Genomic DNA, 15,017 nt, shown 5'->3' on the forward strand with positions numbered 1-15,017 from the left:
AAAAGGGTTCGGCGGTTATGAGCCGTCTCTCAACGGCTTTTCGAATTCTCGTAACGTTTGTCGGCAAACAGGTTTGCCAAAACGTGCTCAGTATTCATCATCCAAAGTGTGTAAACGTTAAGACTTAGTCATTCTTGGTTTTTTATGTAAAAAAAATCGTTAATTGTCCGAATGGATAACCGCCAGGTCAATCAGCTGGTCAAACCCGAACTCCTCCAAACAATCCGTGGAATCCGGATGATTCATTCATCTTACTTGCGTATGAGTCACTTCTCCATTGATAACAGGATCTAAAAATACTACGATTATGTACGTTCGGCTACCTTACATAACAAATTTAGGGACTTTTTCAGGCTGGCATTCCAAGCATACCTGCTTTTACGACCGTGACAATCCAAGAATTCATAAACGCGACTCACGCCGGCGCGCTATTGTTTGCCAACATTCGGTTTTTTCTGGTTCGGAAACAATCCTGCGTGCTCTAATCAGGATAATCGCAATGCTCTACCATTCATCGTAGTAAGCCGTGGGTGCTCGCGATCCAGCCGGCCTTGTATAAACACATGACTGTCTGACTTCCAGTCAGTCATGGCTTGCTCGGTTTTACAAATGATCGATTTAACAATGCAGTGGTAACAGTGTCACGCCGCAAAACCTCATAAGGTAATTCTCATCTATTTAATGATAACGTCTTGACGAATCGTAATCGAGGAAGATAACTCCAAACACTTGGAATTTCGAGAGCAGGTAGATAACGTCAGTTGAGTTTCTTACCTGTGACCGTGCAGACGCGATGTGAAGTGTGCCCAAATATTGTTTGTTGGTCAATGTTCGCGCTCAACATGCACTCCACAATCAGACCTTATTCGTACCGCCATTCCTGGGATCCCAACCTTAGCGTTAGGGACCGGATCAACTTCTTCAAGCAGAAGGAAGGGGTATGATGTTTTTCCGCGTGGATAACCTTTTGCGAAATTTTTCGCGGTGTGGGAGGGCAATTTCGAAATTCTTCCATAATTGATACATCTTGGGAAATATTTGGCAATGACATTCCGCGCATTTTTCGCTCCTCGCCGTACCGAAGTGTGTATTGTGCTCGCGATCCGGCTCGAACGACCAACCGGGGTATTTTTCGCCCGAACGTCACAATTTGGCAGAGCGTGCGACCAGATGCTCCCTAAAAACACACAAAAATATCAGAATGTGCCAAGTTTTGTAATACAAGCTAATTGATAAGTTTGATTGTCGTGGTGGGACTTCGCGCTGGAAATGTCGACCCTTGCGGGGCCTCCGCGGTGGAATTGCCCAAAAGCGAGCTTTTTGTCTAATGAAGTGATTGTGTGCATTATCCTCATTCAGACTAATTCATGAAGGTTGATGGTGGCATATCCGTCAATCTCATTATCAGTTGATAGAACAAATTGCGCTACCTGATTCTGCTAACTTGTTTGATCATGAAGGACGTTCGAGGAAGAAGACACCCACAACAAATAACGCGTTGGAAAAAACAGTAAATACAAGATTAAAGATGAAACAATGTGTGACATCATGTATACGCGAGGATTACGTTTTCATTCATACGTAACTCATGAATTGTTTCGGTGACATCACTTTACTAATAATAGTTTGTTATATCGGAGGTCGCGAGCACTTCTTGTAATAATCGCATCATTAACACATAAATAAGATAGTACGACATCGCGCATCAGCTATTAATCGTTTGTGTAATCAACGGATTACTAAGCACAACAGATAGCGTATACAAACTAGTACTCACGTTCCTCGTACTTTCCTTGCGTCTAATCCATTTCATAAACCAATCGAATTTTTTGCCACGATGAGGTCAACAATCCGGACACAAAACATTGACGCACAAAAATCCTTAATCCTCAGCTTGGAATTAACAAACGATAAGCACGATAAACATCACGTCTTCGCTGATTGACTAAGGATATCCGGTTCGGCAAACCGACGAAGCGGTGACAAATCTCGATGCACTTTCCTTTATTGGTAAACTGAAAGAAAGTTCGAAATTTTCTTTCCGTTACATGATAGTCTTATCGCAATGAAACCCGAATTTTCCTTCATTTTCTTATCGGTTTATCTCTTCCCACGATTAGAAAAAATCCTCGGGCGTCAGTCGATGTATTGTCGGAGATGTAATAGTGGTTTTTCTCTTACAGATGGCGACGGATTTGTCGGTCGACAATGCAAATGGAAATGAACATCCTACGATGATGACCATAAAAAATATACCAAGGTCGACAGTTACCACATCCTCGCAGGTAAAATAATTGCTTCCTTTAATTAAGTAGAGTGTTTGCTTCGGAGAACCGAAAATTAGTGCGCGTTGTTACACAATAGTTTCGCAAGAGAAATCTGTGTTTTGCATGTAGAAATAAAAAAGTATTGCCTACTGTGAATAGTGGCAGTTCTATTTCAAACTGAAGTTTGTTATACCGTTTTTATCTGAGGGGCGAAACTTCTCAGAAAAGTGACTTGTGTTTGACATCTATGAAGTAGATAACTAAAATAGGCTAGAGGACCGTACAGGAATAAGAGAGAGCGAAGCTCGCCACCCGCATACACAAACATAGGTGTACTTAGACGTGGCAAAATTTAGTGAAAATAGGTTGATTCATACTGTCATATATCATAATATTAATCCGAAATTAGTAAAGATCACAGTCTTTGTGATTAAAGCTAGCGGCTTAAAGAAAATGATAGCGATAAATATGTGGATTGGTTTTCCGTAGGGTTCGATCGCAAGACTTTTCATGAACAAACCATTTTCTTATCGGAAGAATTGTGTACAGAAGATTAAGATGATTTACGCTTTTTGGTAATATCCAATGTAGTGATAAATGACGAAAAGTGTTTATCAGTAAAAATGATGGAAAATACAATTTTGTTTTCTACTACCTAAACCCAAGACTTTTTTGAAGTCTTTATTTAAATAATTCATAAAAAAATGGAAGGCATTGATGATTTTGTAGTTGTTCAAACACTCAGACAGAAAAAAGCGTTAATTTCAAATGACATATTTAATAATTAACCTACTCGACATCTTATGTGACTGTCATTTACAAAAAAAAAAAACAGCCACACATGTTTCGAATTTAAAATTGACCTGCAAAAAATTTTAAATAAATTATCATGTTGCTAATCTAGTAACAAAAAAAATTGACGTCAAACACGTTAAAAGTTCAGTGCAATTAACACTGGAAAAACCATGAAAAAACCTGTTGACATACAAGACCTTTAAAAGTAATTTTTCTTTGGTTCGGCAGTGGTATTCCCTAAATTCCCTAGAGAGAACAGAAAATGTTATGGTTTGGAAACTTTCATAATGCGGTTCGTTTTTTATTGCGACCTTTTTATGTGAATATTTTGAATATTCACACCAATTCGGAGAACCTTAACTCCGGTCCAGGTCGGACGTTCACTAATCCCACACTTTAAAACTCCGGTCCGTTACTAGGTTTGTTGTAAATAATAACAATAATATGAGACATATTTTAGAAAATCGTATCTATAGAAATGCGGTTTTCATACTATTGCAAAATCATAATATTGCAAAATTTTTGCGATATAAAATTCCGCCGTTGTTTAACTTCTTTACTTAATGCACATTTACTTTCTGACTTAATCAGGTTCACATTTGTTTCTGTTTGCATGGATTTTAAAATTAGAATTTAAAAATGGACAGCTCAATTTTATACAAAGTTTACAACAGGTACTCTTATCAGTTTGGACCGGAGTTAATTGGTGATGATAATAAATGTAAACATCGTAAAAGGATTGAAAAAATAATCCCTACCTCATAACCTAGAGTGAAAAGCTTTAACGCTATTGAGAATGAAGTTGATAGTTGGTTCATTCATTGTTTTAAGCTTTTTCTTTTAATTAATTTAAACAGTCGAAAAAAGTGTAAATATTTTCATTAATAAAGTCGATGTTATTAATAACAACACCACAACAGAAACAAGTGATGACAGGTTTTTTCCAAACTGATAGCTACTAAGAGTATCGGTGTATTTACTTGTTTCTTTCTTTGATTTTTTCATTTTCAGTCCTAAATCTAGTTCCAAGCAATCGCGCCAGTGCGCCAACTTTCAACAGTAAATAATATAAATGTTATGTCATTATTTGGTTTGCTAGTTTATGTAACGAGAGGCTTAATATGGAACTACCTACTCATCTAAAAAATGACGGATGCTAGAAATGTGATGAGATTTTTTTTTAGATTTTACCGAAAAGTGATTTTTTCATTTAAAGAAAAAATAACTTATTTGAATTCCTGCATTCAATTTCTTGACTTCAATTAATGGTGGTTTTTCCATTAGACCGTGCAACACTTTCCTTCGAACTATTATAACAAGTATTCGCACGAACCAGTAAAAAATAGATTGTATAAGATAAATTATTGAGTGCAGTGAGGTAGACGGAGTGACCAAAGCTCGTGACTCACAGTGCAATGTGTACAAATCGATAGACTTCCGCGTAAAATTTTTACTCATCCGTGAACTTCTTACAGCACAATTTTAGTACCTCTCTTTTGAGAGCCACTGCCAAGTCAAAGTCCTCCCAAATAATCGCATTTATCTATCACCTATTTCTAATCGCATATTGTTTGGCCGCTATTTATTTATACTCCAACCCAAGTTGTTTTTATCGCGAATGCTCTATTCTTCATGTCGCCTCCACCCAAATATTTACTCTCCCACATTCGTGGGCACAATGTGTACCATAAAATTGGCCAAAAGTAACCGTTCGCTTTCGTCGGAACTACTGGATTGTGTCCAACGTTTCGATGCAAAAATCTATAAATACACTTAGAATCACAACACTGAAAATACTATCATGTCTCATCAACGGACCTTTTAAATTCAGTTGCAGACAAACTCACAAACCAGTACGACAACGACCCGCGTGTCCAGCTCGACGAGCACCCAACGACTCCACGTGACTTCTTCCGACCTGAAGGCATCTAACATGAAATCAGACCTCGTCGAACTTAAAAACAACATGAACGACATGAAGAGCAGCATATCGAACTTGAAGCAATTCAAGAGCTCCTTGGAGAACCTCGTCGACGTCGACGACGACGAAATGGAGGAGATCACCCAGCCCTTGGTGACCTTCCCCGACGACACGCCGGTGCCGTCGGAGATAGGCACCCCCACGAACGCCGTGGACACCGTCAAATTCGAGCAGAAGACCATGAACAACTTCAGGAAGACCAAGGTATGACTTCTCGAAATTCCCGTTGTTCGGTGATTCAAAGGTTTCAATTTTAGACGGTTTGTTTTTAAATAAATAGCGCGTGGGAGAAGCGCCGAATTATTTAATGACGATCGATTTATTGATAACGAATTGCGCTTCGGGGAATGTGAGCTGTCGGGAAGTTCGTGTTTTGGTGACAGATTAATAAGTAATTGGAAATATTTACGAGTGGCTAAGATTAAAGATAAATGAAATTGGCGATTGAAAACATATCACTCGTAAATAGTGAATATTTGTTGATAAGACAAATGACGTGGAAAGATTTAGAATTGACGATTGTTTTAATAATAGTTGTAAAAAGTGACGGTGCTAAAGCTGGCCGGCATGTTTTTTGAAAGTCTGAAGTTCATACCCCCCTTGGCTAATGGTTAGTCATTTTATGGGCAACTTATAAATTGTTGTCAAGATTAGCACAATTTATGGAAGCCTTTTACTTGATAGGATTAGCATAATTAGGCGTTTGGAGCCGTTCATCAACGCTAGGAACCAAATCCGTTATGCCTGGGTTAATGCTTCACTTTAGAAACCAAAACCAAAGTAGATAAACAAAGTCGGTTTGTTTATGGCTACCAAAAGAAAGACTTTTCACAACATCAAATTTTTAAATAAAAGCCAAGTACACGTTAAGATAATAAATATTTTCAATTTTGTGTTTAAGAATCTTATCATCTAGACGTCATCATTACATCCGCTTTATTACTTTTAAAGTGGCATCTAGAAAGTTAGACTTCGCTCGTTATGTTCTTACAATAGGGTATCGTAAATTTTGGTCCAGGCAAATGTCACAAAAGGTGCCTTCAGAAGTCCATCCAAAACAAAGTCTTTGTTAAAATCGAGAGACGGCCCAAAAATCTATTTGTCAGTAAACATTTCGGTTTATCTTGGGGTCGCTGCCCACGAGTAAATAGACTTTTCAGAAAAGATGGATAAAGCCAGTAAACAATCAACATTTTATTCAAATCAGTTCACTAAAAGTTTCCAGTGCAAGTAGTTGTTATTATAGCGAATGCCCCACTTTGACATAATGCACATTGTCGTATTCGTAAGTAAATATTTCATTCTTCAATATGTGAACAAATCGACATTTAAAAAATTGTTACAGTCGTCAATAAATATTTCGTAACGTCCGGCTAATTGGCCACAGCCGCTATAAATTAGTGATAATTATTAGCTGTTTGTTATTTAAACCCAACTCATTTCGTTTACTTTCAAAACCGTATTCAACTTGTAGGTCGTGAAAGACGGATTCAGCGCCGAAAAGGAAAGCGCGAAATGTGCCGAAATGAAGAAAATTCAAGCTGGAGATCTCTCCTACGAGGAAAACAGTGCAGCTGCTGCCAGCAGAGCCCGCTTGGAAGTAGACGGCGTTTCCGCGGAAAAAAGCCAAATGAAAGCCAAGGTAATACTTAAATCTCAACCTAAACAACCGAGAAACGACGTTCCTCGATCCTCGGTTGCATAATTTGGCCTTGCTGTGTTCTCCCATCAGAAAGAAAATGAAGCCCGAGAGAATCCTTGTGTAGCAAGATAAAACGAAATTTCTCACATAAAGTGCACTACGATTTTTGTGTTATAATGTGAAAGCGCACCCGGGTTTTTGAGGACCGTCGGTGTCGAGTGGTCAGAGCCGGCCTTTAGCACTTTTTTCCAGACTAACCCTTCAGCTGCGTGTAAACCTTGGCCTGCTATTTAGGTCACTTGAGGCAACACTCCTTCTCAGGTGTGCCGCATTATAAATGTAAATAGTCGAGACATATAAAAATAATTACCGCTGCCATAATGGCCAGCGCATAAATTGCGCGAAAAAATCCGGCTACCCCCGAACCCATCGATCGTTTCCTTTTCACGGTAAATCACGTGCAAACAAAGCACAATAATTGCTAATCTTATCGCGATTGTACCACCCACATAAAATGGTCCCAGTGGTTGCATGTTTTGGTAGTTGCAATCGATAAAACCAGTGCGCCACTAGCGTCGGGACGATCGGTGACCTCAGTGGCCCCGATGTTCACGCGATGAGTCGTGTCGCTTTCGTTTTTCTCAAAAATTCGAAAAATGTCATAGGGTGTGGGAGGTGTTTTGAAAACGTGGCTGACAAACGACTACTGAGTAGATTCGCAAGATTTACGGGAAAGGTGCGTTCGATGTGACTTGTCAGTATGAGGGGTCGATAAAGGCGGTCTTAAGACTAGCCTTGGGCTTATTTTCTGAAACGGGGTATGGTGGGCACTATATTTGTCATCTCGTCAAGCTTTGGCTGTTGTAGGTTGCATATTAGTCGTTCATTCATGTTGACCTAAAAGTAAGTGTTTTTGTTGCACTAGTCCCATACGCACTTTTTCTACGGTGGCCACTTTGGCATTTTTTTTTTAGTCAAGTGACAGACTAGACAAATCATACTGTTCGAGTAAGCTGTGACTGGTACAAATTTTCAAAAATTATTACGTTGTTGATTTTTGGAAAAATAATTATTTCGTTGTCTTATTATCAATAAATTCCGGAAGTTAGTGGTCCGCATATGAGGGCAAATACTGCAGAACGTGTTGCCTATCACATCATGATGAATTTATTAATAACGACTTATGATTATGACATAATCATTTCTCCATTCTTTTCAAAAATTACACAAAAATATTTAGAATTGTTCCATTTTCACACGTTATCAACTAAGAGAACTAATGAAATGCCACAAGATTTTTTATTATTACATTTAAACAAATCTAACTCGGATTAAACCAAGAGCTCCTGATTGGCAATAATTGACAGATTAGTGTTTCTATATAGGGATGATGCTTTTTCGAAGTTTGTGGCATACGGCCTCACCCACATTTTGTTAGTTCGTACGTTGTTTGTTTGAATTAATGTGCAGATAAACTTGCCTAAAATTAGTTCACTAAAGCGACACTAGGCGTCACTTAACTTTATTTAACGGTATTAAAAATACGGTACAGCTTAAGTCATGTCCTGAAGTGGTACTCAGTACACTGACATCTGATGTTAGCGCACGAAAAAATGTAAATTTATCGAACATATTTTATGCCTGTCGTGGGCCATAAATAAGCGTTCTGAAAAATTTGCCTTGACCTAAAGCTCAGATAGATATTTAAAATAATTTTATTGCGCCATTAGATCAATATTTATAAAACGGTCCGCACTAATTCACTGATGAATTCCAGAAGTGTCCGAAAATTCGCACACCTTTAAATTTTTCCACCTACAATGACAGCGTAAATGCGTCACAAAACGTTGATTATCCTTATCACAAAAAACGAGCGCGTCTACAAGTGATATATGAGTGCGTCATAAATTACCGTATCTTGGCTATATTTATCTTTATAATTATTTATATAAAAGGTTCAAGTGGTGACCAAAAATATATTCATGTGATTCACACGAAAAACTCTTGTTTATTTTGAAAAGATATTCGTATTTGATCTGTCATTTCTGTGTGGCTGCCAGTCAGTTCTTCTCAGCCTCTCTAAAACACACAATTGTTACAATTCCGCGTTAGTTACCCATCAGTGTTTAATACGTAGCAGGAACAAAATCGCAAAATAAAACATGGCAGTTATCCAAACCCATTCCGTATTTTTACACAGTTGATAGAGTTTTGTCAGTCAGGTCTATATCGTGTGCACACCACACCGCCTCCGCTCGGAATGTTCTGATCAATTTCGTCAATTACCACGGTTTTGACCCAAATGTGACAGTGCAGTGCTCGCAAGATGTCTGCACCTTGGCCTGTCAGAAAAGGTGCCTTCAAAAGCACCGGACAGAGTGACACGCCGCTGTGCTCCCCTAAGCCGAAACTCAAACTCTACATAAAAAAAAATGTAAAAAGATTTCCATGATTACGCTTTCCTTGAAACTATTTACGTACTGATGCTAATGGTTTTATAGTTTCACCATACTTAACCTTGCTCAGTTTTGCCGCAGCTGCTGGTGTTGAAAGTTGTTTCCCTAAAATTCTCGAGGAACATGGCTGGGGGTGTTAACGGTAACAATTCCTAGCTTGAATATGCGCGAAAGCAGTATTAGTACCGCTTAATTCGAGCATCCTGTCACAAAACATGTAAATTGTGATGTTCGTAACGCTGTAATTTTCTGCAGGAAGCCCGATCGCTGAAAGCCGGAGATCTGAGCCAACAGGAGTCCAAAAATATGGCACACACGAACATGAAAGTCACTACGGATAAATTTACCAGCGAGCAAACGGCAATGGAAAGCCAACAGCAGAGGCAAACGGTCACTCCGAGTGGGATCTTCAATCAAGAGAAGCACAGCTCGTCTAGTCACTCAGTGTACACCTCCACGACCAAAGGAATCAGTACTTCCGCTGCCAGTTCCATGCTACAGGTACTAACTCCATTTACTCTCCCAATCCCGTACTAATATCAATCGTTGCAGTTCCGTTTGACCACCAACGAGGACGAAATCCTGAACATGACGTGCGAGGATTTGGAGCAGCTCTCGACCACGTCTAACCCTCAAGAGGTAGAAAAAGCCATCCACAAGTACTCCATCTACTTGGACCAATCAGTTAAATGCCTCCAGAAGGCGGACACGACGAACGCTCCACTTATACTCGACAAGATTAACGACGTAATGCAAAAAGCCTGGGCAGTACCTACACATGGGCACGAGCTGGGGTACTCCCTTTGCAATGCATTACGAAACTGCGGGGGTTTAGACCTCCTCATCACAAATTGTACGAAAACCGACACGAACCTGCAATTTTCCAGCGCGAAGCTTTTAGAACAGTGCCTCACAACAGAAAACCGGGCTCATGTGGTCAAACACGGTCTCGACAAAGTGGTCAACGTAGCTTGTGTGTGTACTAAAGTGGCAAACTCGGTATCTCATTCGCGCGTTGGTACCGGAATCCTCGAACACTTATTCAAACACAGTGAAGAAACCTGTAGTGACGTGGTCTCACTCGGTGGCCTAGACGCTCTCCTTTTCGAATGCAGGAAAAGTGACATCGAGACGCTACGTCACTGTGCCGGAGCTTTAGCCAACCTGAGTTTATACGGAGGCGCCGAGAACCAAGAGGCCATGATCAAGAGGCAGGTACCCATGTGGTTGTTCCCTCTGGCGTTCCACAACGACGACAATATCAAGTACTACGCTTGTTTGGCCATCACCGTTCTGGTGGCGAACCCGGAAATCGAAGCCCAGGTGCTCCAGTCGGGTACTTTGGGCCTAGTGGAACCTTTCGTCACGTCACATAACCCTTCCGAATTCGCTAAATCCAACCTGGCTCACGCACACGGTCAAAGCAAAACGTGGCTGGAGCATTTGGTGCCAGTTTTGAGCTCTAAACGAGAGGAGGCTAGGAATCTGGCCGCCTTCCATTTCTGCATGGAGGCCGGCATTAAGCAGCAACAGGGGAACACGAATATTTTTGCCGAAATCGGTGCTATTGAATCCTTGAAAAAGGTGGCTAGTTGTCCGAATGCTGTCGCTTCTAAGTATGCAGCGCAAGCGTTGAGACTCATCGGGGAGGAAGTACCACATAAGCTAAGCCAACAAGTGCCGTTGTGGTCGGCTGAAGATGTAGAAGAATGGGTCAAACAAATCGGGTTTGCTCAATACTCTGCTAGTTTTGTAGAAAGCCGTGTTGACGGCGATCTTTTGCTTCAGCTTACCGAGGAAAATCTCCGGGAAGATATCGGGCTGACGAATGGCATTAAACGAAAACGGTAAGGCATCGGTACTACTAATTAACATCAGGTATTCATGGATGCTTGCAGATTTACGCGAGAACTACAAAAGTTGAAGAAGATGGCTGACTATACGTCGAGGGATACCGCGAATATTAACACATTTTTGCAAGCCCTGGGTCCGGAGTTTAGTATTTACACCTACAGTCTGCTCAATGCGGGCGTCGAAACCAAAGAAGCTCTGCGCAACATCTCCGAGGACCAATTGTTGAACGAGTGCGGTATTATGAATTCCATCCATCGATTCCGAATCATGGAAGGAATCAGGCAGCTCGAGAACGGTCTCGCGAATTTAAACGAAGACAACTTGGACAAATCGTTAGACGTTTTCGTTAGTTATAGACGTTCTAACGGATCCCAGTTAGCTAGTTTACTCAAAGTCCATCTACAACTGAGAGGTTTCAGCGTCTTCATCGACGTCGAACGGTTAGAAGCGGGCAAGTTCGACAACAACTTGTTACAAAGTATTCAAAAAGCGAAACACTTCTTACTAGTACTCACACCTAACGCTTTGGAGAGGTGTCGAGGGGACACCGAACGAAAAGACTGGGTTCATCGAGTAAGTACCATCGAGTCGTACCCAAACGAGCGCTAACCTTAATCTTCACAGGAAATCGTGGCAGCTTTACAAGCCCAGTGCAACATTATTCCAATCATCGACAACTTCCAGTGGCCGGAGGCCGACGAATTACCTGAAGACATGCGGCAGGTGTGTCACTTCAACGGAGTCCGGTGGATTCATGACTACCAAGACGCTTGCGTGGACAAATTAGAAAGGTACGATCTCGATTCGCAAGTAGAAGGAGTTTTCTGACTCGAATTGTAGGTTCATGCGAGGGGAACTGAACGCTCGAAGCGCCGACGGGTTGAAATTCGGCAAAGGCGACATAACACCTGGGACACCAGCCAACCCTAGCCTCGTACGACAGCCCCCGACGTACCAAAGAATGCACAGTAACGACTCCGGAAGTGGCAAAGGCTCCGATAAGGACGTCAACGGGAACACGGGGCACCCGAGGGACTGACTAGATGGTCCCCTAGCCTCGGGAACTCCTACTCCGCTACCTAGGTAAGGCAGATTTTTTCTGGGGGTGACGCATCATTCGTACAGGGCGCTCGGGATACAGTACAAGCTTGAAATTTTATCAACCAAAATGATGCTGGTACTTCTTCCCGCTGGCGCATGACCGCCCCCCATCCATTGGTGGCGGTGGCTTGCATGTTTCATGACCCTGCCACGGCATGGTGCTTCGTCCCGGATATCTTAACATACCGTTTTTCTATTAACAAACCCTTTGACTAACATAAAGTTCAGTTCTTATTTACAGGTTCTATAAGACAGCTAGTCCTTCGCGGAACTGGATTATGAACACGAACAGATACCCACGTGGACTGCCACCGCAATATCCGTACACTCGAAGAGGTTCAAATACTCCAGTGGCGTCCGTCGGGTTGGCTGTAAAGCCCCCACTCCCGAACCGATCTCGTAGTTTGGATGGCCTCCTGGATTCAGAGCCACCAAGTGCAGCTCCAAACGCAACTATAACTGAAAAAACTCCGTCCGATACCACGAAAAGTTGTGACGATTTAGACAAAGATAAAGAGACTGAAGACGAATTTAAAGTAAATAGTGTAAAGTCGCAAAGTATGGACAATAATTTAGACAATGTCGATAAGGTGTCGATACAAAGCGGTTCCAGTGATTCGAAACGTAAACGAAATTTCATGGACCGATGTGTTAGTAAAGTGAGATCTCTTATTAAGAAGTAGTTCGCCACTATTGTGTAAACTATATTAGTAATAATTACTGTACTTTATTTACATACACAAGATGTATAAGTGATAATTTTATTTATTATTGTACCTATTTGTTATTTATAAATTTTAATGGTAGGTTCGGAGTGTAAATTCGGGCCTATTGTGGTTTTTAAGGAAGAGTTTGCGTTTAGTGATCGAATTGTTCGAACGATCGGTAAAAACAAACTCTTGTTTTATTTTTTATGGCAACTAAATTACTTAGTACAAAATTGTGCTTTTAAAGAAATGTGATCATATGCAGCCGTGGCAGTTGTTGTGAACTATTTTTGGACACTTTTTAGAATTAAGCGCAACCAATTTCTTTATGCAATATATTAAAATATTATATTTTAGCAATTCTAACAAGTTGTACCAAACTTGCCTAAAGTGTTGGTATACGAAAATTTTACAATGCATCATTGCCTTATTGTTCGATAGTAATCGATGTGCAGGATTAACACATTTTATTAGTAATAATGTAATAAAGTTGTTTTTTTATGTTAAATTTAAAAATATATTTTATTAAGATTCAGGCGTTTTTGTTTACGAAACTTACCTAAATTACAAGTCCGGACATTTATGGATTACGGAAAATAAAAGATTGCAAATACGCAGTTTAGAAGTACAAAACAAACTAAACCACTGAACTGTCATCTGCAAATAAAGACCACTGCGACGATCATGAAGTCACCGTTTATAATGGGGTATCACGTAATCTCGGTATTCTGCTGTTTAAATAAAATAAATGGACAACTATGTTGTCATTCCACTATCTACTTTAATTATATACAGTTGGTAGCACGCGAAATTTTAATTCTAGATCATTTATTGGGCACACGAAAAATCTTTAAATCGTTAAAAAGGGGCTAAAATCCTATAAACCGAGAGAACAAAAAAAAAACACGAACAAAGGCAGCCATGGATTTTTGAAAATTTATCTGGGAGAATGCAACCATCAAAGACAAACTTTCAAAAATTTACAATAAATCTAAGAAAGAAATAGTTAGAAGACGATTTATTGCCAACAGGTAAGCTTAGTGCGAACCAAGGGGGTATTTATTTATTTGCGGTCAACTACTTTTATGATGGTCATATAACCTTATAGCTTTTGGAGTACTTTACTGAAATGTTGCAAACGTTTTAAGGTTATATAGGAAAGATGATAAATGGTTAACAAAATTTGTTCGTTTAAGACCTTCCCAAAAAATTATAATGTTATCTTATAATTCTGCCGAACAAATGATCTTTAAATTTTATAAAATAACATATTCCTGCATGTGTGATTTATGAATCCGTCTTGAGTCTTTACCCTTTACCCTTAGCATCCAGATTAAAAAAAAAAAAAATCAACCAATTTGTATAACAATATTTTACAATGTAACTTTGAAATTACAAAAACGGAATGTTGTGAAATCACGCAAAGATTAAGATTATTTGAAACAATAATTAATCAAAATTTGTCATCTTACATTTTTGCCGAATTTCTTCAAATGTATGGGTGTTTTTGGGAAAAAACTTAGTATGAATTAATCAATCAGCCCTTTCTTCTGAGTGGAGGACACAAAATCGACCAAATTTCTTTTTTTTTAATCACTGATGTTTGAGCTAGTAGTCGAATTCGGTCGAAGTATAATCATAAACAGTCGAAGTTAAGCATTTATAGTGGGAAATTGAAATTGTCTACATTTTTCTCTTAGGGGTTGCGAAGATGTTAATAACGCCACTTTATAAAGGTTAACAGTTATCACAAAACGAAAATCGCAGAATCTAATTTTATAATTTTTTAAACATACTTCAAAGGCGAGGGAAGTTCTGTCAAAATGTGACATTACTAAAAATATTCTAGATTATAACTTACCTAATACCAAATGGATTCAACAATTTTTTAGATCTTATTTTTACCAATATTATGGACCTACAGCCAATTAATGCCCATAAGCCCCTATTAAACGAATCAGTTTTTCACTCCAGTTACGAATTTGAGGTTACTTGTAACTTAGATCAACACCATTTAGAATATGAAGCGGTATATCATAATTTTAAAATGCTGATTATGAAGAAATTAACTATCGATTGTGCCGAATCAATTGGAAGGAAATTTTCTTAGACAAAGATATTAATCAGGCAATTTTCACATTCTATAATTTAATTTATGACGTAATCCATAATTTAGTACCGAACAAAAAATTTCGAACATTTCGAAATTACAAT

The 15,017-nt window shown here is 39.5% G+C and overlaps 2 protein-coding genes across 2 annotated transcripts in view; one reads left to right on the forward strand and one right to left on the reverse strand.

Annotated features, from left to right (window-relative positions):
• The window catches only part of LOC135143462 (leucine-rich repeat-containing protein 15-like), a 144,787-nt gene extending 143,926 nt beyond the window's left edge, over window positions 1-861 (reverse strand). Inside the window, exon 1 of the mRNA XM_064075326.1 lies at window positions 775-861. The gene's annotated coding sequence lies outside the window, so the exon portion shown is untranslated. The remainder of the gene's footprint in view (window positions 1-774) is intronic.
• Window positions 828-13,338, forward strand: Sarm (Sterile alpha and Armadillo motif). The gene is made up of 10 exons (XM_064075296.1): window positions 828-938; window positions 2,184-2,285; window positions 4,894-5,247; window positions 6,518-6,685; window positions 9,397-9,642; window positions 9,694-10,988; window positions 11,040-11,568; window positions 11,620-11,786; window positions 11,836-12,078; window positions 12,325-13,338. Exons 1-9 carry the CDS (start codon window positions 828-830, stop codon window positions 12,032-12,034), a joined length of 3,171 nt encoding a protein of 1,056 aa, XP_063931366.1. The 3' UTR covers window positions 12,035-12,078; window positions 12,325-13,338.
• The last annotated feature ends 1,679 nt before the right edge of the window (window positions 13,339-15,017 follow it).

Source organism: Zophobas morio, unplaced genomic scaffold (assembly GCF_036711695.1).
Source record: "Zophobas morio isolate AGI-343-1 ecotype UQ-CSIRO unplaced genomic scaffold, CSIRO_AGI_Zmor_V1 ptg000004l, whole genome shotgun sequence".
Classification (NCBI taxonomy): Eukaryota; Metazoa; Arthropoda; class Insecta; order Coleoptera; family Tenebrionidae; genus Zophobas; species Zophobas morio.